General features: G+C 44.0%; 1 protein-coding gene across 12 annotated transcripts in view; it reads right to left on the bottom strand.

The window, feature by feature from the left end:
- Positions 1-24,724, bottom strand: part of CCDC149 (coiled-coil domain containing 149) — a 114,340-nt gene that overhangs the window by 15,453 nt on the left and 74,163 nt on the right. For all 12 annotated transcript variants that reach the window (XR_014069225.1, XR_014069279.1, XR_014069296.1 and 9 more), the window contains 6 exons: positions 15,211-15,327; positions 14,223-14,395; positions 13,449-13,521; positions 12,159-12,243; positions 9,103-9,247; positions 702-778 (listed from right to left, as the gene is read on the bottom strand). Coding sequence is in view for 9 of the 12 variants with exons in the window: in XM_081543365.1 (XP_081399491.1) it covers positions 702-778; positions 9,103-9,247; positions 12,159-12,243; positions 13,449-13,521; positions 14,223-14,395; positions 15,211-15,327 (670 nt within the window). In the remaining 3 variants the exon portion in view is untranslated. The remainder of the gene's footprint in view (positions 1-701; positions 779-9,102; positions 9,248-12,158; positions 12,244-13,448; positions 13,522-14,222; positions 14,396-15,210; positions 15,328-24,724) is intronic.

Genomic DNA, 24,724 nt, shown 5'->3' with positions numbered 1-24,724 from the left:
GTAGAAAATGATAAATACAAGTTTCTGGAGAATGTAAAGAGAAAGAAGAAAGCTGACGGGGGTCTCATGAAGGGGGGTATTTTACCAAGACAAATGGGATAAATATAGCTAATTAATGTGAAACATCAGTTTCTTCACACCCTGCACCACTGCGGAAAAAAAAAATCTACAGCAGAAATTTTTATTTTCAAGCTATGTAGCAAATGGAATGGGGGAAGAGGGAAGAAGGTTCTAAAGCGCATTTGGGTTAGAACAATTGTTGGTTCTTATATTCAAGTTTAAGACTGATGATTAAATTGAACACGTCTTTGTAAGTTTGTATATTCATTTTTAAAACGGACGATTAAATAGAATAAATTTTTGTGAGTTCTTATATTCCTTTTTAGGGGTGATGATTAAACTGAACACATCTCAATAAGACACCTACAGGGAAAAAATGAAGCAATTTACCATAGTCACAAAAGTTAAAATAACATACATACAGACATATACAATGACAATTTCAGAATTTAGATTAGCAAACTTCATAGTTCACTTAGTATATTTATTAATTTTTTTCTGATTTCCTCTAAAATGATGGCTTTTAAGTTTCAAGCACTTGTAGACATCTCAGCAATAATCTTCAAATAAAAGAACATTAAAAAGGTAAAGTCTGCTCTGCAAATTTTCAAAAAAGGAAATTTTCATAAAGTTCTGCTTACCTGGGAGACTCCACAAACCAGAAACTTCCAGCGTTCTTAATTTTTTCTCCAGTTCAGCCACCCGATTCCCTAGGATCCTGGAAAAGGGGAGAAAATGGCAAAAGACAGATAAGTGAGCATCTGTCTCATCAGCTCTCAGGGTTGTGAGCAGGCTGTCTGGGAAGGCTGTTGATGCTCTAGTAGAGAGAAAATGTTTTGAGACTTAAGACACATGCTAAAAACAGTGTGTGTGTGTGTGTGTGTGTGTGTGAGCACACACCCACATGCTAAACATACAGACTCTACTGAAAGTACATATGAAAATATAAAGTGAATGATTTAAAATGATTTAAACCTTACTACAGTGTTGCCATTCAAGTGAATCTTCTCCCACAAAGGTAGCTGGGAAGCCAAACAATGATTCTACCATTACCCAGGCATCTTACCTCATTTCTATTTGGGAATTCCTCATGGCTAAAGATGACACTTAATTTTGAATACTCTTACAAGTATCACAACTTGATTCTTTGAGGGAAGATCTGAGTTTTAGAAGCAACCAAGTCTAACAAATAAGATGAAAGAACATGCTTGGTGATGTTACTTCGAGTCAATAAAATAACATCTACCTTCTTAGACCTAATCTATGGCTTACGAATGGCCATATCCTTGATATCTAGCATGCCTGGTAGATAGTAGGTGCTCAATAAATATATTTCATTAAATAAATGCTTTTTTCATAGCTTGTAATGATCTCTGGAATTTAAAAATAGGCATTTGAAAAACTTTCAGAAATTATAGAATCACTAAAATAATCACACTGCTTTCCAAGATGACTATTTTGATTCACTATGATGTATAAGATCTTGAATGTGTATTTTAACAGATTACTCTGTTTACTTGGAAGCCAAACTTTGTCTCTATGCATGAAGAGACCTAAATGTGGCCACATATTTCCCCTCCTTCACTCTATACAAAATTAAATATAGTTGGGAAATGATGTGATAGTCATCTGAAACTTCAATCACTTTTCATCGGCCTGGAAACTGAAAAACCAGTCTTTATCTATCTTGGGGGGATTTTCTTGGCACTGCTGTGCTAAAATGATGTGGAAATCACCTTAATAGCAATGATTCAAATTCTTTTAGCAGGAGAAACCAGAATGCCAGAATTGTTCTTCTATACTTCTTTATATTCCAGACATAGCTGCACACACCCACATACATACCAAGATCTGAATATGTATATATCTGCACATATGTATATTGCTTTGAATGCATCCTTATTTTACCTGAATTGACTTGTAGACTTTTAATTAATATTCCCTTTGAGTTCACAGAAAACTCTTTGATGTGACTCTATGTGGTTTTGTTCATCTAGGTACTTAGAGCTTTTTTCTTTTCTTCTTTTCCTTAAGTCTTAAATTCTGCATAGTCTTTATCAATTACTTTCAATTTTCACTCCATTTGTTGGGTCTATTCGGCTTTCATGTCTCTGACCCCCCAATAAACACCTTTCTTCGTAATCTCGCTTTCAATATTTTGCTCAGACTTTCTGATCCGAGCTCCCTTTTCACCAGCTGATGGGTTTGAGATGCAATCACATTGGTGTTCGAGCTGATGCCTGCTTCTTAGAATGATCAGATCATCTGTACGTGGCTGCTTCTTGGAAACAAAAGATAAGGCTTAACTCTTCTGTGTACAATGAAAGATGCCGTCAGGGCAACGCTCAAAGGCGTGGTGAAGAGACATTAGGTTGTATTTTTTCTGATGTTCTTGGATAACTCAGCCTCATCTCCTAGAAATGTGCTGATGTGAATTTGCTGGTGTCTGGATCAATCTACTCTCAGAGACCTTGCCTTAGTTTGTCGGTGCTGACTGCTTTTTTCTTTAGCCTGACACAGGCATCTGATGCTGGGCTGGGGGTAGTAAAATGGACCCAGAGGAAGTTGTGGTAGTAGTAATGGCAACAACACCACCATCAATAACAATAACAACCATTCTATGGTTAACACAAACAGCAATTAATCTTTCCTGAATCGCAGGTCTGAGTCAGAGTGCATGCCAAAATCTACCAAAACTACACTTTCTTCTCTGACCTGACAAAACTCTGCAGTATAGACTGTATTTTTATCCTCCTTTTATACATGTGGACCTAACAAACAGAGAGGTTAAGCAGTTTGTCTAAAGACACACAGTTCATCTCAAATCTATGTCTTTTCCCAACCCCCAGTGTTCTCACCCAGAACCCTCTACTCCCATTAGAAAACAGAAGCATAGAAATTAGTCAGTGTAACCAAAACCACATGCTGGACTCAGCTGGTGATGAGTATGGATTTTTAACCTATGCCTCAGGTAGATTAGCCTTTGCCTCCCAAGTGCATGTTCTTAACCAACAACCTAATGACACTAGAAAACCAGCATTCACATGCCTAAAGCAAGTTCTCTTTAAAACCATGCATAACTGAAGTACAGATGCAGCCACAGCTGGACCTGCAAAATATAATCCAAGATGCTTCAAATGACAGATGGTCTTCTAGTTGGCTTCACACTGAACAGATACAGCAGGTGGTCCACTGAATGTGATGTAACACAGCCAGGGAGAGGAGAGTCTTATCAGAGTCTTCATAGCTGGCAGGACACACAGATGGAGACAGTAGAAGTAAAAACAGGGTCCGTTCAGTGAAGTTCAACCAATTCAACAATTATTGAAGCTGTAAGGGACAAAGATGAGAAGCTATATCCCAAAGGAGCCAGTGGGGATGTAGGAAGCCAAAGGAACAGAGCCATAATAAGGAGGTAGAGGAGGAGATGACTTTGGGATACCTGAAGAGACAGATGGATACCTCTGGGAGACAGGAAGATCCAGGAGTACAAGGATGAGAGTGTATGCTGGGGGCAGGTCTACTCTCCAACAGAAAGAGAGAAGTCAGAAAAACTGGGGACCACAGCACCACCTGTGTAAAGCAAGAAAGGACCAGAGAAACACAGGTGGAGAGGGAATAGGAGGGCCAGGGCCACATGGGGAAGGGAGAGAGGGTTCCAGGTCAGGTGGCATAGTCTGTATCATCTTATTTGAGAAAGTGGTCACACAGGATGAAAAAGGCCACTGAGAAGATGTGCCCGACCCTTGAAAGAGCTGTTACAAGACAGAGGAAGGGGTGAAATCCAGAATCCAAGTGACAGGGAAATACAAGGAGACAGTCAGGGCAGTAGCTTGAGGCATAAACAGGCTTGAGAGAGGATTTTTTTTCTTTGTAAGATGGGGGTGTGTGTTTAAAATAAAGTTTTTATTTAGCTGTGGCTTGTTTTAGAATAGGGAAAATTTTAGCATGTGTCTACCTAGTAGTCTAGAAAAAACTTCAAGACACTGGGCTTCAAGATAGGATTTTCAGTAGTGGTTTCTGATAGTAAAACACCATGTGTATGTTAGTCACTCAGTCGTGTCCAACTCTTTGTGACCCCATGGACTGTAGTCTGCCAGGCTCCTCTGTCCATGGAATTCTTCAGGCAAGAATACTGGAGTGGGGAGCCATTCCCTTCTCCAGGGGATCTTCCCGACCCAGGGATTGAACTCAGGTCTCCTACATTGCGGGCAGATTCTTTACCATCTCTGAGCCACCAGGGAAGCTCACAGGGGATCTGCAAAAGACAGAGCTAACTCAGGAACTAGCCACCACTTTGCCTCTATCCTTTCTCTCTGGACAACGTGGGAAGCAGGAATCCTGAGTGAGGGTCTCAGGGGGAGCCTGATCCTTTAAAGAGGAAGAGTTGGCAGTGGCCCTGCACAAACTGCAGATAACTTCGCCCCCCACCTTCACCCCAGGAGATCTTCTTTTGAATCTTTGCTCTGATCCAGGACAGCTCCTGCTGCTTCCAAGATTTTGAACTTCCAGGCTACTTACCATTGGCCAGGAAAGGGAGAGAGCAGTGAAAGGTGTTAGGTAAAGCACAGAGGGTGGTGAAAGGCCAGGATGTCCTCGTGTATAAACCACTGCTGCCACCACCCCACCACTGGCAGAGGGAGGGCTCATTGGAAAGGGCTGGAGAACTGAAGGTGGTGTTCCATGAGGCATGCTCTTAATATTTGCCTCTTCATCATTAACCTGTTTATAAGGCACACGAACCCTATCCCTTCTTTAATAATAGCTGGACAGCTGCAAACTCCCAACAAGTACCTCAAGCAAAATGCTTATTAATTGAATATTCTCTCAAATTATAAAGTCCTAGGTTTATTCATCAGTTTTTCAAGATGGCTCCCATTGGGCCTTCTTAGCGTTAAGGGGGAGGAGGATGGGGATGGGCAAGGGGTAGAAGGGGTAAGTGCCAGGCAGTGGAAAACCAGTAGGGGGCGCACACTCTTACAGAACAGAACACCTGCATTCATTCCTACTTCTAATGCTCCACCCCAACAAAGCCATTTTTACATTTTAGTTACAAAAGGCTAAATCAAGGGGGATAAAAGCAGGCAGACCAAATTCACGTTTTATTCTAAGCCCCCATTCCATCTGTTATATAATTTGTTTTTTTGCATACCCCCAAATAAAACATTTATTGAAAGTATGAAACTTAAGACCCTCGAAGTATTAAAAATGGCACATTAGGTACTTTATGTACTGATATGAGGCAATCTTCAAGATCTATTGTTATGAGAAAAAAGCAAGGTGGAAGACAGTGAAAAAACTTTTTTTGATGAATACTAGCTACCATTTGTAAAAAAAATAAAGAGAGAAAGAAAAAATAAAATCTATATGTATAAAATATATATGAATATTTATGTGTGTCTATATAAATGCATTATATATTTGCTTATATATGTATCCTTGGAGAGGATACATAAGAAATGAGGAACGGTGGTTTCTTCCAGGAAGGTGGATTGGGTGGCTGAGAGACATTGGTTTGGAGACATATTGTTGTTTAACCTTTTAAAATGTGAATCAGATGGTTCAAAATGATTAAATAACAGTTAAAAACAAAAAGGTGCATTAAAGAAACAAAGCCAGCAAAATGAAAACATCTATCTTTCTCAATAGAAAGCTAGGGTCCACGAAACCTGGAGATGTGCGTGGCTGCAGTGGGGTATTATGGTGGGCATGTATTAGGAAATCAGTCCATTACAAGAGGTGGGAGTGTCAGCCAGCAGCTTGGGAACACTGAGTTTAGCAGGCGGTGGGACTCAACAGGGCTTTTCGGTGGAGGCTTGTATTGTGATCAGCACCGGCAGGTAGTGTGCCCAGGTAAACAGCAGAGGAGGTGGGCAGGGGTCTGAGGATAGAGGGTTCATGGGAGGATCTTCCTAAGGACAAGATAATGAATGGTCTGGTGAGGAGCAAGCAGAGGGAGCAGGTAGGAGATGAACACAGAAAGGCTCTGGCAAGCATTCAGGAAATATATATTGAGTAAATTAATGCATACATGAAAACCATGAAGATTAATGCCTATTTGCACATGAATATTAAGGGAAGAGGAATAAAGGGTTAGACCAGTCAATCATCCATTCATCATCAAATAATTACAAGCACCCACTGTGGGCCTAGCACTGTCCAACGTACTGGAGAGAACAATGACCAAAATGGACAAACATTCTGGCCCTGGGACAGCTGAAACCCAAGTGATGTGGAAGTTTGTCAAACCTAGGTATTAGAATGGTGGGCAGAACATGTTAAATATTCTTCAAGTCACACTTTAAGGGGCTGTGTAATATTCTGCCTTATGCATTTACTATAATCATAACCATTCTCCAGGGCTTCCCTGGTGGCCTAGCAGTAAAGAATTCACCTGCAATGCAGGAGCCACAGGAAATGCAGGTTCGATCCTTGGGTCTGGAAGATCCCCTGGAGGAGGGCATGGCAGTCCACTCCAGTATCCTTGCCTGGAAAATTCCATGGACAGAGGAGCCTGGCGGGCTAAGGTCCACAGGGTCACAAAGAGTTGGACACGACTGAAGCAACTTAGCACGTACACACGCTATCATTCTCCAATTTAAAAATATTCTGGTTGTTTCCACTCTTTTTCACTCTTATAAATGAATCTACAGTGAACCACCTCATGGATAAATCTTAGAGTATCGTTCTGATTTGTTTCTTTCAGATAAATTTCTAGAGACCCTTTGGGTCAAAGAGCACAAGCATTTTAAAATATCTTAACACATACTAAGGAATGGGTGCTTCAGACTCTAGACTCATTGAATTTGAGGAGCTGAAATTCAGGAGAAACTGTCAACTGAGCAGTTGGAAATGTGGGTCTTGCTCTTGATGGCAAGGTGACAAGAGTTCTAGGAAGAGTGTAGAGAACAGAAAGTAAAGACAGGTCCCCTGAGTGGGGGTAAGAAGATGGAAGATCAGAGAAGAGAGGAAGAGGAGGAAGAAGCCTGGGGTGGAAGGAGGGGAAGAGGAGAAGGGAGAGGGAACGAGGCAGCAGAGAGAGCAGAAGGAATCCAAGAAGATGGTTTTCAAGATGGGAATTGGGATGAAGAGAAATTATAGAAGAAAGAGACTCAGAAAGTGAGGTTTGGGGGTACTGGTGACCCTCACAGGGCCACCTTCACAGGAAGATTGCTATGGAAAATTCAGAAGAGGTGTTGGGAGGTATTCAAGCCGAGGTGATCTTCTATTCCTGCCTCTGGCATCACTGGGCACCTGCTAAAATTCAGAATCCCGACATTCCTTCTAGAACCCCTCCAAATCTGCATCTCTAAACAATCACCCTCTTCAAGTAATTCTACCATAGGTGCCCCCCCCCAGAACACACATTTGGGAGGTGGCTGATGCAGAAGTAAAGGTGGCCTCTTGTTCACAAAGATTGGAGGTAAATGGAATTCACGGGAACCCTTTTGGGGCAGATGTTTAAGAAGATCTGGGAGGTTTCTGGGTGAAGATGCAGAAGCAGCAGGAGGGACAGAAATTGAAAAGGTTGAAAGAGGAGGTCACAGGAGAGCCAGGCCCCAGAGGAGGGACGAGGGTGAGGACCGATAGGTCGATGGGTCAGAGTGTTTCCCAGAGACCAGCGGGAGACGGTGGGAGACACTGGGAGCCGTGAGCCTCGGGGCTCTTGATAGGCAGGCTTTGCTTTCTCAGCAAAAGAGAAGCTGAGGTTACCTGCTGAGAACAAATGAGGGTTGAGAAGACCCGAGGAGGTTTGAGAGAGCCCCTGTGGGTGCTTTATAGGGAGCTGGTGAGGACAGAGAAGGCTCCTGGGACCACTACCAGCTGCTGAATAAAACGGACCTCGTACCTATTTGAGGAGATCCCCATTTCTTCGTCCTCCCCTGAGGAACATCTCCATTTTAGCATCTGGCTGTTTCAGTCCTTGGTTAATATTTCTTTTAAAACAATTTTAAAAAAACTTCTTCTGTCAATAAATCACCCTTGTCATCCCTCTGAGATTGCCCAGACTCCCTCCACTGCTCTCCACCTTCTTTTATATATATCTTAATCTCCTGCGCTATCTTCCCTTCACTCCCGGCCCCTCTTTTTGCTATTTTGTTTTTACAATACTCTTCATCATTTCACGGTTGCCTCTCTCCTTGCAACCCCCACCTCGCCAGGCCCCCAGTTCCCTGACTGCTCCCTGTTCTTGCTGGAAGCCCAGTCTTTGGGAAGCTGCTCCTACAGGGCACATTTAAATTTTGCTTCCATGTGTAGGTCATAAAAGCAGGAACAGCTACGTAATTTGCAGGGTCCAGTGAAAAATGAAACTTAGGGGCTCTCTTACTAAAAAACAATCAAGAAATTTGAAGATGGTGACTGCAGAGCATTAGACCAAGTGCAGGGACCTTCTGAGCACTGGGCTTGTGTGACTGCATGAGTCGCTGGTCTTCGAAGCTGGCTCTATTTGCAACGTTTGTTGCTTTGATTTATGGTTTATTCACCATTCTCTGAACACTTCCAATTTTGCTTCTGTCATCTCTACATGCCACTTTAACTTGCTTGATTTTGTCCAATGTAGTTAACATGTTTATAGTAACAGAAGAAGACATGCTCTTTTAGCTGTTGTTCCTTTTCACCATTTTTTATTTTTGCTGATCTGGAAAAATGGCATGAGGCTCCGTTCCAGGCCCCATAGTCTTGTAAGTTGATGCTTGGGTGTTTCTACTCTCAGAGCCCCAGAAAGCCGTGCCATGAAGTTAAAATGGCATGAGGAGGTGTCTCCCCTAGAGGAGACTTGAGGACAGTAGGTTAAGTTCCCCAGGCACGTATACCATCAAAATCAGCAGGGCAACATGCATGGCTTGGTGAGTGGCTCAGACTAAGCATTCAGTGAGGAATGGCCAGTATTCTCTCCTTGTTGGTCCAGGTAAGTTTCCCTCTAGATTTGAGGGTTCTCCTCTCCTTCCCTTAAGGCTTGCAGCCCACCTGGTTGCCACCTGACAGCCATTGTCCCACAGATCTCTTGCCCACCCTGCACCCCAGGGTCTGGCCACCTACTTGTTGGTCTGCCTCTGGTGCTGGATGACCATGTTTTTCTCATGGATCGTCTCCAACAGGGCTGTTGCCAGAGATTTCAGATCAGAAATGGACTGTGGAGTAGCTGGGAGACTGCACCCGTGATCCTCAGATAACAGATCCTGAACTAGGAGGGATATAAAATTTACAACTCAGTCTTAAATCCTTCTGGAATGGTCAAATGCAAACCAATCTTACTTCTTCCTGGACAACAAAGCTGGGATCGATTCCCGGCTTCTATGTGCTACTGTGTTGTAACTGAAGAATCCACTTCAAGTGTCAAAAGTAAAATGAAATAAAATTCAGTGTGAGAGTTAAACAGAAAGGAGGAGTCCTTGTGGACTTTAAGCAATATTTGTTTTGAAAGGTAACAATCTTTTGCATTTGTCTAGTATTTTATACTTCAAAATGCTCATACTGACTAATTCATTCGAGACTTCAAATTTAAAAAAGAACCTGGAAAATGTTATTTATTCCCATTTCAGGGACAAAAAAGCAAGGTGCTAATGGATTAAAACCATTAGCTGAAGGTTACCTTCTTTGAGGTCTATTCATTCAGCCACCCTTCTTCACGCTTTCTGAAGTATCTGCCTGTTATATGCCTAGCATTATGCTGAGAACTGGGCTGTGTGCATATGTGTGCTCAGTTGTGTTCAACTCTTTGTGACCCCATGGACTGTAGCCTGCCAGGCTCCTCTGTCCATGGAATTCTCCAGGCAACAGTACTGGAGTGGGTTTTCATTTCCTTCTCCAAGGAATCTTCCCAACCCAGGAATTGAACCTGTGTCATTTGAGTCTCCTGCATTGGCAGGCGGGTTCTTTACCAGCTGAGCCACCACGGAAGCCCAGCTGAAAGTCACACAGCCATGCAAATGACAATAACTCTGGTCCTGAGCTCCTGGTTTACATCACAGCTTCTCACGGTGTACCCTTGGTGGGTGGTGCCCTTGGGGGGTGATACCCTCGGTGGGTGGTAAGATACTGTAGGAGATTATTTAGAATACAAAATGTATTTTGTATTCCATGTCTTTCAAAAGTAAGAGATAAACCCAAAAGAGAACCACCACTTGTATTCCTACAAGACAGGGAGAAAAAAGGAATAATACAAATTTCTCATTATATATCTTTGAATATCATTTCCTATATGCCTATATGTAGACACACAAATTCACACATTTCTCTTCAAAAATGGGAAAAAGCTCTGCTTTTCTTCACTTAACCTTATGTCTCATCATGAATATCTACTAAAATATAAAATGTGACTGCTGCTTAGTAGTCCATGCATGTGAAAGTGAAAGTCGCTCAGTCGTGTCCGACTCTTTGTGACCCCATGGACTATACAGTCCATGGAATTCTCCAGGCCAGAATATTGGAGTGGGTAGCCTTTCCCTTCTCCAGGGAATCTTCCCAACCCAGGGATCAAACCCAGGTCTCCCGGATTGCAGGTGGATTCTTTACCAGCTGAGCCACCAGGAAGCCCAAGAATACTGGAGTGGGTAGACTCTGCCTTCTCCAGCGGATCTTCCGCGGAATTGAACTGGGATCTCCTGCATTGCAGGCAGATTCTTTACCAACTGAGCTATCAGGGATTGGTAATTTATTTAATTATCCTGGACATTTACGTTGTTTCCAATGTTTTTTTCTTACAATTAATGAAGAAGAACTTTCTTGAAGCTAAGTGCTTGCATATGTCTGTAATCATTTCTTATTAGCTCAAAGGGGGTCGGTTTAAGGCTTTTCATAACAGATTGCCAAATGGTTCTCTAGAAAGGTTTGGCTGGCTGACTGCTCTGCCAGGGTGCTTGAGCTTGGCTGGCATTCCCCACAACAGTGACAGGACTGGGTCTCAACATTCAGAGATGTTTGGCTATCAAGACTATACACAGCTGTACTTAGATAGGCTAGTCCACATTTCTATAGAGTACTGTAGTTTTCTTTTTAAAAATAATTCTAGGGTGTCCTTTTCTAGTTGAGGGGGAAAAAAGGAGTTGCTTGGAAAAGTGCCTTGATTATTAGGCAGGCTGGATTCAGCATTTTTTTTTTTTAATTCACCATTGCTCTTAGGAGGACTACCATGTGATCCTTGCTGGTCTGCATTGCCAACAAGCCCAAAACAGGCCAGCCCAGCACGGTCCACTTAAGGCTCACATTTAAAACTGAATCCCCAAATATTAAGTGTCAGAAGCATGCGCTCTGCTATTTATTCCCCTGACTGTTCATGGAAGATCATTATTTTTCATCGGAATCGACAAGAAGGAGGAACAAGATTGCAATCAATAAAAACTTCTTTGGAAAAAGGCATGCGTGCCATGATAAAATGATTTCAGCAGCTAGGAGACTTTTCTAGTCTGATCACAGAGGCCGTGAAAAGGAGAAACTCAATGAGGATGGAACTCATACTGTTCTCATACTGACCTGGTGATTACAGAGGGGAAAACATTCCAGAAAGGAGAGTACAGTTAGATGAATAGATGCAGATGGGGTTTGGTTATCGGAGAAACCTCTAACGCAGCAGATCTCCAAGCAGGGTACCCAAACCAGCATTGCATCAGCTGGGAACTTTTTAGAAATGCACACTTTCTGGGATTACCCTAGGCCCACTAAATTGGAAACTCTCAGGTGGGGCCCTGTAATCTGTGTTTTAATAAGCCTTCCAGGCAATGCTGATGCAGAGGGAGGTTTGGGGGTGACCACTCTAAGGATTGGGCTTACCAAGTGGCGCTGGTGATAAAGAATCCACCTGCCAATACAGGAGATGTAAGAGACACAGGTTTGAACTCTGGGTCGGGGAGATGCCCTGAAGGAGGGCATGGCAACCCACTCCAGTATTCTTATCTGGAGAATCAACATGGACAGAAAGAGCCCGGTGGGCTATAGTCCATGGGGTCGCACAGAATCAGACATGACTGAAGTAACTTAGTATGCACGCACACACGCTCTAAGGATCACTTTGGTTCCTAATTCACAAACTGAGATGTGGACCCACAGCACCAGCATTCTGTGATCATACATGGTCCCTCCCAGAAAATGAACCCTACCTTGCTTTGCAGACAGGACTCCAGTCAGAGCACTGCTGCTGGATTTGCTCTGGCCTTTTGAGGTTTTCCGTCTCTCAAGAGCATTCTAAAGCAGCATTGGGAGAAAACAGAAACCTCTGTCAGAAAAGCCAATAAAGGAAAAATACCTAATTCCGGTAGATATACATCCTCCCCTCCAGCACACAAGAACTCTGCAAACTCTAAATGCTGGCCTGACTTTCAAAATTCAGAGTCCTTGCCAGAGAGTTCTGATTTTTACGGACCTGGTAAAGAGTTTTTTGTTTTTTTTTTCTTCAGTTGGTGCCCAGCAGACTTACAGCAATTACATCCTCCTATATATAGAATATACTCAATGCATATGCGTTAAATTAAATCCAATCTGAAACAAGAACTCAGTCTAATGTGTGAAGTCACTAGTTATGGAAACCCCTTCTGAACAGACATGAGATAGAGGCTGGGTTTAACTTTCGTGGAAGAACTGAATAAATGTTGTTAAGTGAATGCATACACACGTTTTTTAAATTATGTATTAATTATACAATGTTAAGAGCTGTGTGTATATATAGATGGGTATAAACTCAAGCGTGGCTCCTACAGAATGGAAAAGGAAGGACAGCATAGAGACTTCCAAGAAAAAAGCAAACATCAAAAGTCAGGAAAATGAGACGGCTCCCCCAGCATCTAGACAGCTGTAAAACTTCACCCTCAGGAAGAGAAATCAATCTATTTTCAAAGCAGAGAAACCCAGGAGATTTTGCTAATTATAACACTTACAACTAACATCTGCAGAAATAGATATTATCTAACTAATGGCACTGGAATTAGACTAAATAACAGTGGGGAGAATTTAAACATTCTATCCTTTCAGTATGATGTGAACATTATCGTTTAGATTGTGATTTCCCAATCTTTGTTTCTCCATCGCTCAGAAATCATTTTCTTATGGATGATTAGGAGACAAAGAGCATCTGATAACAAAACACTGTACAGAAAAGCTGGAGAGGAAATCCAGTTTAATATAGACCGAGGCTGTAAAGTGGTTGCATCCAGATTCTGGTGGTCTCAGTGTGCCCTGCCCAGGTAATAGAAGGAGCTCTTGCAAAACCTGTTTTTGTTCTGTTTGCTGTTTGGGGGCTTAATTCTCACTGGTTCCTCAGTTTAAGCTCTTATTAAACTATCTGGAGGGCAGGCAAGCACTAGAATATCTTTGGCACATAAAAGAGCATTAAAATAGAATGACATTTAGATGTACAATAGTGAATCATCACCATCACTGTCATAATTTTCTACCTTGTATTTGGCAATGTTAGATTTCAAGAGGTTGACCTCTTCATGAAGTTGCTTTAATCTCTCTTGAAGGTACCTGGAAAAGAATACATACAACTAGAAAGAGTTTGGAAGCAAAATAAAAATCACACAATCAAACGTAAGGGGAAAAAAGGAAAACCACACACCTGAAGAACCACCTTTTACATATAATGCCTTCCCACCACCAAAAAGAGGTAAAGTGCATCTTGGTGACCTCTTCTTAAATGGATGCGATGAAGGTCAAATATTCCCAAGTCACCTAAACCTCACTTCAGAACAGCCCTCTGCAGAGATCCCCTAAGGGGTATCAACACAGTTTTCAAATAATTCTCATTAAGATGATTCCACTGGGAAGCAAAGCAGGAAGAGGCGACACCACACACGCTGTTAAGTTAGTCACATACACACAGGGAAATTTGCCTCCAGGAAAAGAAACAGCTAAGGGAATTCCTCAATTTATTTTCTTATTCTTTTCTGTCTTCTTGATAGCAATAACAAGCAGCTTTCACTGTTCCCTACCCTTCTCACCCAACTGGAGAAGGCAGGGAAAGACTGCGTATGTAGCTTGTAAGCATTTGGTTGTTCTTTTCTTTTACAACTAATGGGCAACATTAATACCATTACTTTAGAGCTGGGACTTTCCTTTCATTGTAAGGCAATTTTATCAAATGTAAATAGGGCTGCAAATAACTCCCAGCCTGCAGGCAAGTGGAGGGCCAGCACCCTATGACCACAGGCCAGGGCCTGGGCACTTGCCTGTTCTCCATACACAAGGCGTCCACATCAATGATACGGTTCTCGTGGCCGCTCAGGATGTGGTTCAGCTCCTGGTTGAGCCTCTCGACTTTGTCCTGGTAGGAAGACCGCTCTTCTTTAACGTCCTGAAGCTCATCCACAGAGGCCTGCAGGTCATGCTCCAGAGACTCGATCTGAAACCAAAGAAAACGCCCTTATTTAAGGAGTTCTGTAGACACTGGCTTTAGGGTTAGAGAGGGAATCTTTTATTTTGCTGACTGACTTTTAGAGAGCTTATTAATGCCAGCCACCTTCTATAAAACCATAAATGCCACACACTGGACTATGATGAAAGCTAAAAACAAGCAGATGACTTCTAGCCAGTCACTTACTATATCCAAGATGAGATAGACATGGCAGCTTGGAAACAACAGAACTTCTGGCTTACCAACTGCAGCCTGCCCTAAAGCCAGAGGCTCAGAGAGGGCAAATCCAGACATCAGTAACAACAGCCAGTGTCTTACAACTACATACTTTTTCAAACCACTCTAGACCCAGAAATCTTGTTCTGTTCTTCAAAATCACTTAGTAAGAGAAGAAAAGTCGAGGCTTTCTAAGCTGCTCCCTAACTAGGGCTCGGTACCCGTTGAGATTTAGACTAAAAAGCATCGCTCAGTATTTCAGCTGAAACTTGCAAATTAAGGCCAGTTTGTCACGTTTGCTCGCTCTCTGTCTATCCTGGGTATGGGGGATGTTTCCTGCTAAGTTCAGAACAATGATACCCAAAGTAAGACAGCAGATCTGCTAGAAGCCAAAAACAGAAGAGATCGCTTGAGAACTTAGCAGAGAATGGAGGGAGTGTATGCATTCAAATTGTATCCTTCTTTCTCCTCTGACCACATCCCAGGCACCCCACACTCTCGGAGAAACGGGGCACAGTCTACTCTTCTCTGTGTTGTGCCCAGCTGTGCAAACACACCCCCCACTCTTAACAGATGTTGACGATAACCTGTTCCTTTGCTCTCTCCAGCTGCTGAACCAAATCCTCACGCTCATGGGCTGCAAAGTGCCGCACGCCAATTTCTTCATCTCCCAGCCTCTGTTTGGCAATTGTCATCCTCAACAGCTGCATTTTCCATTGGTAGAAAAAGAAGAGTGAGAGGGAAAGAGAGTTAAAATGAATAGATCTAAACAAAACCCCAAGCCTACTTAGGCAGAAAGTGTGGGAAGAAAAGATTTTTCAAGAAATACTGGGGAAAGGCACAAGACAAAGAAATTTCTTACCAATATCATTAATTCAATTAAAAAAATTCATATTGTATTCTGTACAGGCCTGCCTAAACACACATGTCCATGCATTCACCTATAAGGCTAACGGGAACACAGGGCTGGGCATCTGAAGATGATGTCCTGTGTAGCCCTACCACAGTGAGGGAAAAAATTCTGGGTCTCTTTTAAACTTAGCAAAGATTATTAAAAAATGATAACACAATGTTGCAAAGAATCTGCTAAGATGGGCTATCTACCACATTCTTGACATTTAGGCTATGACATATTTGGGGTCCTTATTTGAAAATTAGTCAGCTGAACTGCACAAATATTTATTGTGCAACTACTGTGAGCAAAAGCATCATGAGGATCAGCAGACAATGTTACAGGCAGGTGGAACAGCTTGTACAAAGGCCTAGCAGAGGATACACAGAACTTAGTATACAGATGGCCGTGTTTGATGGAATTCTTATTTCAAAACTCAAGGATTTTGTCTTTGTATACCTGCATAAAGCAAATTTACTTGTAGCCTTGGAATCAGCATTCACGGTGCTTTTGCATGGGTGGATGCTTGCGTGCTCAGTCACTAAGTCATGTCTGACTCTTTGTGACCCCCATGAACTATAGCCCACTAGACTCCTCTGTCCATGGGATTTTCCAGGCAAGAATACTGGAGTGGGTTGCCATTTTCTCCTCCAGGCTGCTGCTGATGCTAAGTCGCTTCAGTCGTGTCCGACTCTGTGCAACCCCATAGACGCCAGCCCACCAGGCTCGGAAGTCCCTGGGATTCTCCAGGCAAGAATACTGGAACGGGTTGCTGTTTCCTTCTCCAGTGCATGAAAGGGAAAAGTGAAAGTGAAGTCGCTCAGCTGTCCGACTGTTAGCGACCCCATGGACTGTAGCCCACCAGGCTCTTCCGTCCATGGGATTTTCCAGGCAAGAGTACTGGAGTGGGGTGCCATTGCCTTCTCCGTTCTCCTCCAGGGGATCTTCCCAATCCAGGAATCGAACTCGTATCTCTTGCATTGGCAGGCAGATTCTTTACCTCTGAGCCACCTGGGAAGCCCTTGTAGGTGGATATGGGCAGACAAATGCAGAGTTGCAAACAATGGGAAGTGTCCCACAGGAAAGTTCCCAGCTAAGATCATTATGCTTTCTTGTTTCAGCTCATATTATAAACAAATGTCCTTTTCATGGTCTCATTTGTGCCCCTGTTCTTCCCTCACATTTTTGTACTTTCTCTCACTGTTTTGCTAAGGAGGCCCCCCTGAGCTGTGCTGGAGTGTTGTTTGGTATTTCTGAGCACAAGAGGCCATGATGTGCCTTACAGAGAATATCTGTGTGTTAGATAAGTTTCATCCAGGCATGAGTTACAGTGCTATTGGCTGTGAGTTCAATGATAAAAAATGAACAATGTAAGTTAAATAAAGTTACTTTAAACAGAAACGTGTAAAACATATATTGATCAGGTGACAAAAGTGTTGTGATGAGAGGCTCAGAGGAACCTAATCTCCTATTTCCCCTAGGAACAATGGTTCTGTATTCCCTAAATCAGTGTTTGCAGTGATTTTGGAGAATGTAACTACGGCAAGTGTCAAGCATTGGCTATACTGGGGGGAGAATGGAGTTTATGTCAGAACTGGTTAATTCACCTGAAAGCTGATAACGTGAAAACACAAATTCTTGACTCAGGACTTTCAGAACCCCAAGTGAATGAAAGACAAACAGCTAACCAAATAAGAAACACTTTCAGATCAAAGAGTCTATGAACAGGAAGGCCTGTGCCTTTTTTTTGGCATGAGGCAACCGGCATGCCACATGGCTTTGAAAGCAGGGTGCTTTTTCTTGTATGTGAAAAGCCAGATTGACAGCCTGAACTTTAAGTAATAAAACACCACTGTGGTTTCCCATTCACAGTACGCTTCGCCGAACACTTAATTTAGAATCACACAATTATGTTTGCTTAATGCCAATTAATTATTAAACATGTTTATTGAGGTCTGACAGCCATAGAAGAGAGTCATCTTTTATATATCGGATGCCTGTTAAGCTTCAATAAACATGTTAACAATCATTTGGTGTTTAATGTGCATACAATATCGGCTATTAAATCTCAGGGCTGGGCGGGATGAAACACTTATTTTTAAGAAGTGAGGCCCAAGTTGGTGATAGCTGGATTACTGGTTGGGTCTGACACTCAACGTTCACTTGGTTGAAGGGGCCCAAAGGAGCCACAACAGCAGGGACAGAAGCCCCAGGGAGACTGCTCTTGTCTTCCCAGCTAACAGCTCACAGGTTCTGGAGTCTGCCTGCCTGGGGGCTGGCGTCCTGGGGCCGAGTATGAGAGCTGTGCAACCTCAGGCTTATGCCTAAACTTCTCTTAGTATCTTTTACTGTAAGAGTACGACAGCAACAGTACAGCTTTTTACTCTCCAGGGTGCCTGTAACTCTTGGGCCCAGAGTAGGCTGCACCCAAATGTGTCTCAATGGCATATTGATTATTGTGAATTACAGTTACTTAAGAAATGGCCAAGAGGGACACTTGGCCCTTAACGAGAGGGACTCTGACCCTCCTTTCTGTCACCCTGAGAACAGGAAAAGATATCTCTCATGTGGAATGGACTTGCAGACACAGAGGGGGAAGGAGAAGGTGGGATGAACTGAGAGAGTTGCACTGACATATGTACTACCATGTGTGAAACAGCGAGTGGCAAGTGGCTGTACAGCCCAGGGAATCCAGCCTGGTGCTCGTGATGACCTAGAGCAGTGGAACGGGGGTGGGGTGGGGGCGAAGCTCAAGAGGGAGGAGACATACATATATATATAGCTGATTCATATTGTTGTATAGCAGAAATGAATACAACACTGTAAACCAATTATGTTGTTGTTGTTGTGTGGTATTGTTGTTGTTTAGTTGCTCAGTTGTGTCTGACTTTTTTGCGACCCCAGGGACTGTAGCATGCCAGGATCCTCTGCCCATGGAATTCTCCAGGCAAGAAAACTGGAGTGGGTTGCCATGCACTCCTCTAGGGGAATCTTCCCAACCCAGGGATCGAACCCGTATCTCCTGCTTGGCAAGTGGATTCTTTACCACTGAGCCACCTGGGAAGCCCAAAGCAATTATATTCCGATTGAAAAATAAGTTAAAAAAATCTCTCGTGTGAAAGGTATACTCCCTGCATCTGGAGGTAGAAGGACACCCTTACTGGTCAGAGATAGGGAATTCGGGCAAGAAACCAAAATCTAAACAAACTCTGTTACTGCTTTTATTTACTAACCCAAGTGAAAACTCAGTTTAGATTTTTCACTAATTGGGCACCCAAAACCTAAGGTTCTCTCTCCTGTCAATTCCTCCTAAATATATTATTTCTTTGTCTGAAAGTATAAAAGTTATCTGCTTTGGTCACTTCTTAGATCCCATGCCTAAGAGACCAGCATGAATTTCATGTCTCTTTTTCTCCTGTTAATCTGTCTTGTGTCCAACCACAAGATGTCAAGAGGGGTGGAGGGGGCAATTTCCCCTCCCCAACACTGAGCATGAAGTCAAAGAGTGAAATTATAGTAAATGAGAATTTAACTTAGGGCAATTCAAATTGATGTGTTCAGTTTCTGAAAAGATGAGGGGGAAAACCAAGGGGAAGAAGAGCAGGATGAAGAAAAGGGGATGGGAGAGAAATAATAATTTTAAAAATTGGTGGCTCCCCCTATCCCTACTTTCAATGTCCCAGACTGAGGGTGAGGTGAGAGAGAGACTGATGATGCATTTAGGCAAAATCATACTGTTCATGTTTATAAGTAAGACTGCTGCTGTTCAGGAGCATGCATGGCCATGTGCCTGAATGTTATGGACAACTTAAGGGAACTTCAAGGCAAATTTCAGCCAGACACAAGTTTTTGCCTCTTACATGCTGACTTTAGAACCTAGTCCCATGTAAGAGAAGGTATTTCTCTACCATACTTAGCACAGCCCCAGAACATTAAGAGTGTTCGATCAATGTTAGCTGCTATTACAACCATGGCTGTGGCCACTGGTGTCCTCCTCCTCGTGGGGTTCCCCACACATACACCCACTGGGGAAGTCCCAATTGTCTTCCAAGCTGGAGGAAGGCGAGCTACTGAGCCAACATTATCTGTAGACTGCAGGCAATGGGGTTGATTTCCCATCTTGGAAGCTGTTAAGAAGCAACTGCTCGGAGCACTTAATTTCCTCCAATGGGACTATCAAAACTGCACAGCCAGCCTCCCTGTGCCAACCCTAGGAGTGGACCAGTGCCCTGAGAGGCGCGTGCATGGCCATCAGGAGACACGTCCGTTTGCTGATTTAGATGGAAATAAACGCTTATGAATGAATTACGGGTGTGAGTCGTCAGCTTATGGATGAGGTGCAGCTGCAGCCGGGATGTGGCTGAGGGACAAGACCGCAAAACGATGTGGCAAACGGCTCTTGGGCGCCCTTCCCCCACCCTGCCGATGGAGTCGGACTCCTCTGCCAAAGCCCTGCTCAAACTCTGGTGCCGTCAAGCCCCCGCAGTCAGAATGACTCACTTCCTCCTTGATCTCTTCCTTGGCTTCATCCCTCAGAGCCCTCAACAGCCTCTCCCTCATCTTGTTTTCATTTGCCTGAATCCATTTTCCCCAGCTTACCAATGAGTCATCACCGACTCAATGGACAGGAGTCTGAGCAAACTCTGGGAGATAGTGAAGGATGGAAGCCTGGTGGGCTGCAGTTCATGGGGTCGCAGAGTCAGACACAACTCAGCAACTGAACAACAACAATTTTCCCCAGTAGCCGGAGGCAGGAGCAGCTATTATTCTCCTGGTGTTACCTGTGTTCAGCTCCTGCATCTGCTCGTTCTAGTCACGTGTCCTCAGCTGTCACCTAACCTTCACTGAGCCCTGGGTGACATCAGTTTTTTTGACAGTGGGGACTGTCTTAGTTCGTTCAAACTGCTATAACAGACTGCCATACACTGTGTGGCTTATAGCAATAAACATCTCTCATAATTCTAAAGGCTGGGAAGTCCAAGATGAAAATGCTAGCGGATTGGGTGTTTCCTGGTTCATAGAGGGCTGTCCTTTTGCTGTGTCCTCACATGGTGGAAAGGCTGAGAGAGCTCTCTAGGGTCCCTTTTACAAAGGCACTAACCCCATTGATGAGGGCTCCACCCTCATGACTTAATCATCTCCCAAAGGCCGAACCTAAAAATATCACCATATTGGGGGCTAGGCTTCAACATATGAATTATGTAGGGGGGTTGGGATACAGCTTATAGTATTCCACCCTTGATCACCCCCAAATTCATGTTCTTCTCACGTACAAAATACATTTACTCTATCCCAACACCTCCCAAACAATTAACTGATTCCAGCATCAACTCTAGAGTCTGAAGTCAAAAGCTTCATCTAAACCTCACCTTGTTTAAATCACCCATGAGTGAGATTGGAAGTGAGATATATCCTGAGGCCAACTCCTCTCCAGCTGTGAAACGGAGAGACCTAGCAAGTTATGTGCTCCCAAAATACAAAGGTGGGGCACGAGCAGGAGAGACATTACCATTCCAACTGGGAGAAACAGGAAAGAGGAAAGGGTGGCAGGTCTCAAGTAAGCCCCAAACCTAACAGAGCAAACAATGTTAAATTGTAAGGCTCAGGATTAATCCTCTTTGGCTGGGTGCTCTGCCTTCCAGGCCCACTGGTAACATTGCCCCCAAGGCTTGGCAGGATGGCTCTGCCAGGGCCCTGTAGCTCTCCTGGGCTGGGGTCTCAGCCTTGGGGTTCTGGGAGGCCTCCTCTTTTCTAATCCAAGTGGAGGCAACTGTCCCCCAGAGCCATGCACTCTAGGCTTGTGGCAGGAGTGACAGCCTTGCTGGTCTCTGAATCACCTTCCATGTCATTCTTCTCTTGTCCTGAAAAATAGTGCCCAGCCTCTTACTAATACTAATTACTATTAACCTCCTTATCAAAGGGTTGTTTGGCCAACACCCTTAGCATTCTCATTTTTTGCAATATAGACAGGCTGAGAATTTTCCAAATCTTTAATTCTGATTCCTTTTTGCTGAACAAGTCCACAAGTCATCTCTCTCTTCTCACATTTTATAAGCAGTCAGGAGAAACCAGGCTGCTTCTTCAACACTCTGCTTAGACATTTCCTCAAATATCCAACTTCATCACCTACAAGTTTTACCTTCTATAAAACAACAGGATCTGATCACAATTCAACCAAGTTTCCCAGGTGGCTCAGATGGTAAAGAATCTGCCTGCAATGCAGGAGACCCAGGTTCAATTCCTGGGTCAGGAAGATCCCCTGGAGAAAGGAATGGCTACCCACTATTCTCCAGGTATTCTTGACTGGAGAATCCCATGGACAGAGGAGCCTGGTGGGCTACAGTTCATGGCTCACAAAGACTTGGACATGACTAAGTGACTAACACACAAGAAGGATGGCCTTTTCCCAGCATCCAACAACGTGTACTTCATCTGCATGTAAGACTTCATCAGGATGGCCTTTACCGTCCATATTTCTACCAACATTCTGTTCAGGATGACTTAAGTATTTCCATGAAGATTGAAGCTTTCTCTACAGCTCCCTCTCTCTCTCTTTTTTTCTCAGTCCTCACCAGAATTGCCCCTACTTCACAAAAAGAAGGACAATAGGCTTTTTCTAGCAGAAGCCTCAAAATTCTTGCAACCTCTCTATCCACCACCCCGTTCCAAACCTGCTTCCACACTGTTATAAGACCACCTCACTTCTCAGAACCAATTCCTGTCCCAGTCTATTTAGGCTGCTATAACAGAATACTATAGACGGAGTAGCTGATAAACAGCAAACATTTATTTCTCACAGTTGGAGGCTAGGAAATCCCAGATCAAAGCCCTGGTAGGTCTTTTGTCTAGTGAGGGCACACTTCCCGGTCCATAGTCAGCTGTCTTCTCACTGTGTCCTCACTTGGCTGAGGGGGCAAAAGAGCTCACTGGGGTCTCTTTTATGAGGGCACTAATCCCATTCATGACAGCTCTGCCACCCTGAATCACCCAAGTCACCTAACCACCCAAAGGCCCCAACACATAATACCATCTCATTTCGGAATGGGTTTCAACATACAAATTTTGGTGGGGGACATATTCCACAATGAGTCCATAGTGAGGTTAAGAGCTATCTTGTAGACAAGACAGTTAAGTATGGCTGCCCAGCCTGTGCACTGCACAACTCCAACTCTGGGGATGGTCTCCATCCTTGCAATGCAAAGATACAACGCAATGATCACTCTCTGAAGAGCTTTGAAAGTGCAACCCCCGGTTGTAGCTGGTATGGCTATAATTCTCATCCAATGACCCTCTATTTGCCAGAATTACTGGGAGGACCAGATGAAAAAATTAACGGAAATAGATGTGAGCCCTTCTTCACCCTGGTCCTTGCATACTTCTGCAAATAGCATGCCTAGGGAGAGGTCAGCACCAAAAGTCATTTATTAAACATTTAGCTGCTGGTGTGTTATGCTGGGTGACTTAAAAAACAAGTTCCTGCCTATCTTGTCTTTATCTATCGGTTTTTTCCACATCCTCTCCGATTGCCCCCTGACCTTTTGAAATACCCTTGATAAAATTAGACACGAGAGCTTTAAATGGCTCCAAGTAGGCAATTCTATTGTGTATACCAAAGTTCAAATTCCTAGACCTATATGACAAATCCAGTTCCAGCTTTAAACAAAAGAATTTGTCACTTAAACAACAACAGAAAAAACACAAAACAGCAGTTTTCATTGTCTTCCTCTCAGGCTCTGGAGATCACCATGCACACACTCATTAGTGTGCATCAATGTTTCCCAGTTAATGAGCACCCAGTTTGGGCCAAACAACATGCTAGAAGCTTTCCTTGCACACAGTACCTCCAGTGACTTCACTGCAATGGAATAAATTTGGAATAAATCACAAAGCCCTTCTTAGACCTGATGATGCATGGACTGCCCCCACCCGCTTCCCAACCCCACCTCTAACCACCTCTCTTTTTCTCCAGCCTCGTTGGTTTCCCTTCAGCCCCTGCTCCTGCCTGCCTCTGGGCCTCGGCACTTGCTCTCCCCACAGGTCTGTGCAGAACCCACGTCTTCTGTCTCTTTCAGGTCACAGAATGTCACCTCCTCTAGGAGGTCTTCCCTGAACACCATTGCTGAAGCATTCACCTTCAAGTACCCCAATGCCTTCCCTGTGCTTCCAGAAATCAACTCACTCATCTGCTTATCCCTCCTGCTGTCAGCTCCACCTCAGAGACCTCTCTGGCCACACGCTCTGAAATACTTTGTGCCCATAGCAGTGTCCGGCTAGCCTCAGGGAGTCCTCAGATACATCTTAAATACAGGAAGCCTCTGGTTTGCTGCTTCCCACAAGCCCAGGAGGCAGACACTGTCCGTCGTCTTCACAGGGGAGAGCCTTGGAGAGGATGCAGCAGAGCTCTGAAGCCAGGGCTCCTTGCCTGGGGCCTGAGCTCAGACTGGGGTGTGTACTTCCCCTCCCCCCTTCACGTGCCAAGCCCTGTCCTCAGGGCTTACACACACTGACCCAGTGAGTCCAGCAAGCATCCTGTGACGTACTGTTCTGATCCCTGTTGTCAGGCGAGAAGTGGAGACAGAGAGTTGGAGTGACTTGACCACGTCACAGACCTTAGAAATGGCAGGGCTGGGAGTTGAACCCTGGCAGTGAGGGTCCTGGAGTGAACACTCTGCAGCCTCTCTCCTCACCGATGACAGCACTCACTGGAGCACTTCCCATCTGACTCCCTTCAGGCCTCAGGACCAAGGGCATGTGGACAGGAATGCCTCCCTGACACCCAATGTAAGTAGTGCCCTCCAGGCGGCCCAGGCTGCAGTCTACAGCTCCGTGTCTGTGAAGTTGCTCAGTCGTGTCCGACTCTTTGTGACCCCATGGACTGTCACCCACCAGGCTCCTCTGTCCATGGGATTCTCCAGGCAAGAATACTGGAGGGGGTTGCAATGCCCTCCTCCAGGAGATCTTCCCCACCCAGGGATCGAACTCATGTCTCTTATATCTCCTGCATTGGCAGGAGGGTTCTTTATCTCTAGCACCACCTGGGAAGCCCTACAGTTCTGTAGCCTGCTGTAACTTGTTGACTTAGTACTTAGCACTGTCTGACATATTTTATTGTATTTAATCAAATCTAAGATTTCGTCAACTCTAAGACCTACCATTATGCATCTCTAAACAGGCTTGAAAAAAACCAATCATCACTACATGATACCAAT

Source organism: Giraffa tippelskirchi, chromosome 1, assembly GCF_054371585.1.
Source record: "Giraffa tippelskirchi isolate mGirTip1 chromosome 1, T2T-mGirTip1v1.2.pri, whole genome shotgun sequence".
NCBI classification, from domain to species: domain Eukaryota; kingdom Metazoa; phylum Chordata; class Mammalia; order Artiodactyla; family Giraffidae; genus Giraffa; species Giraffa tippelskirchi.
This window is presented reverse-complemented; position numbering and strand designations above follow the sequence as displayed.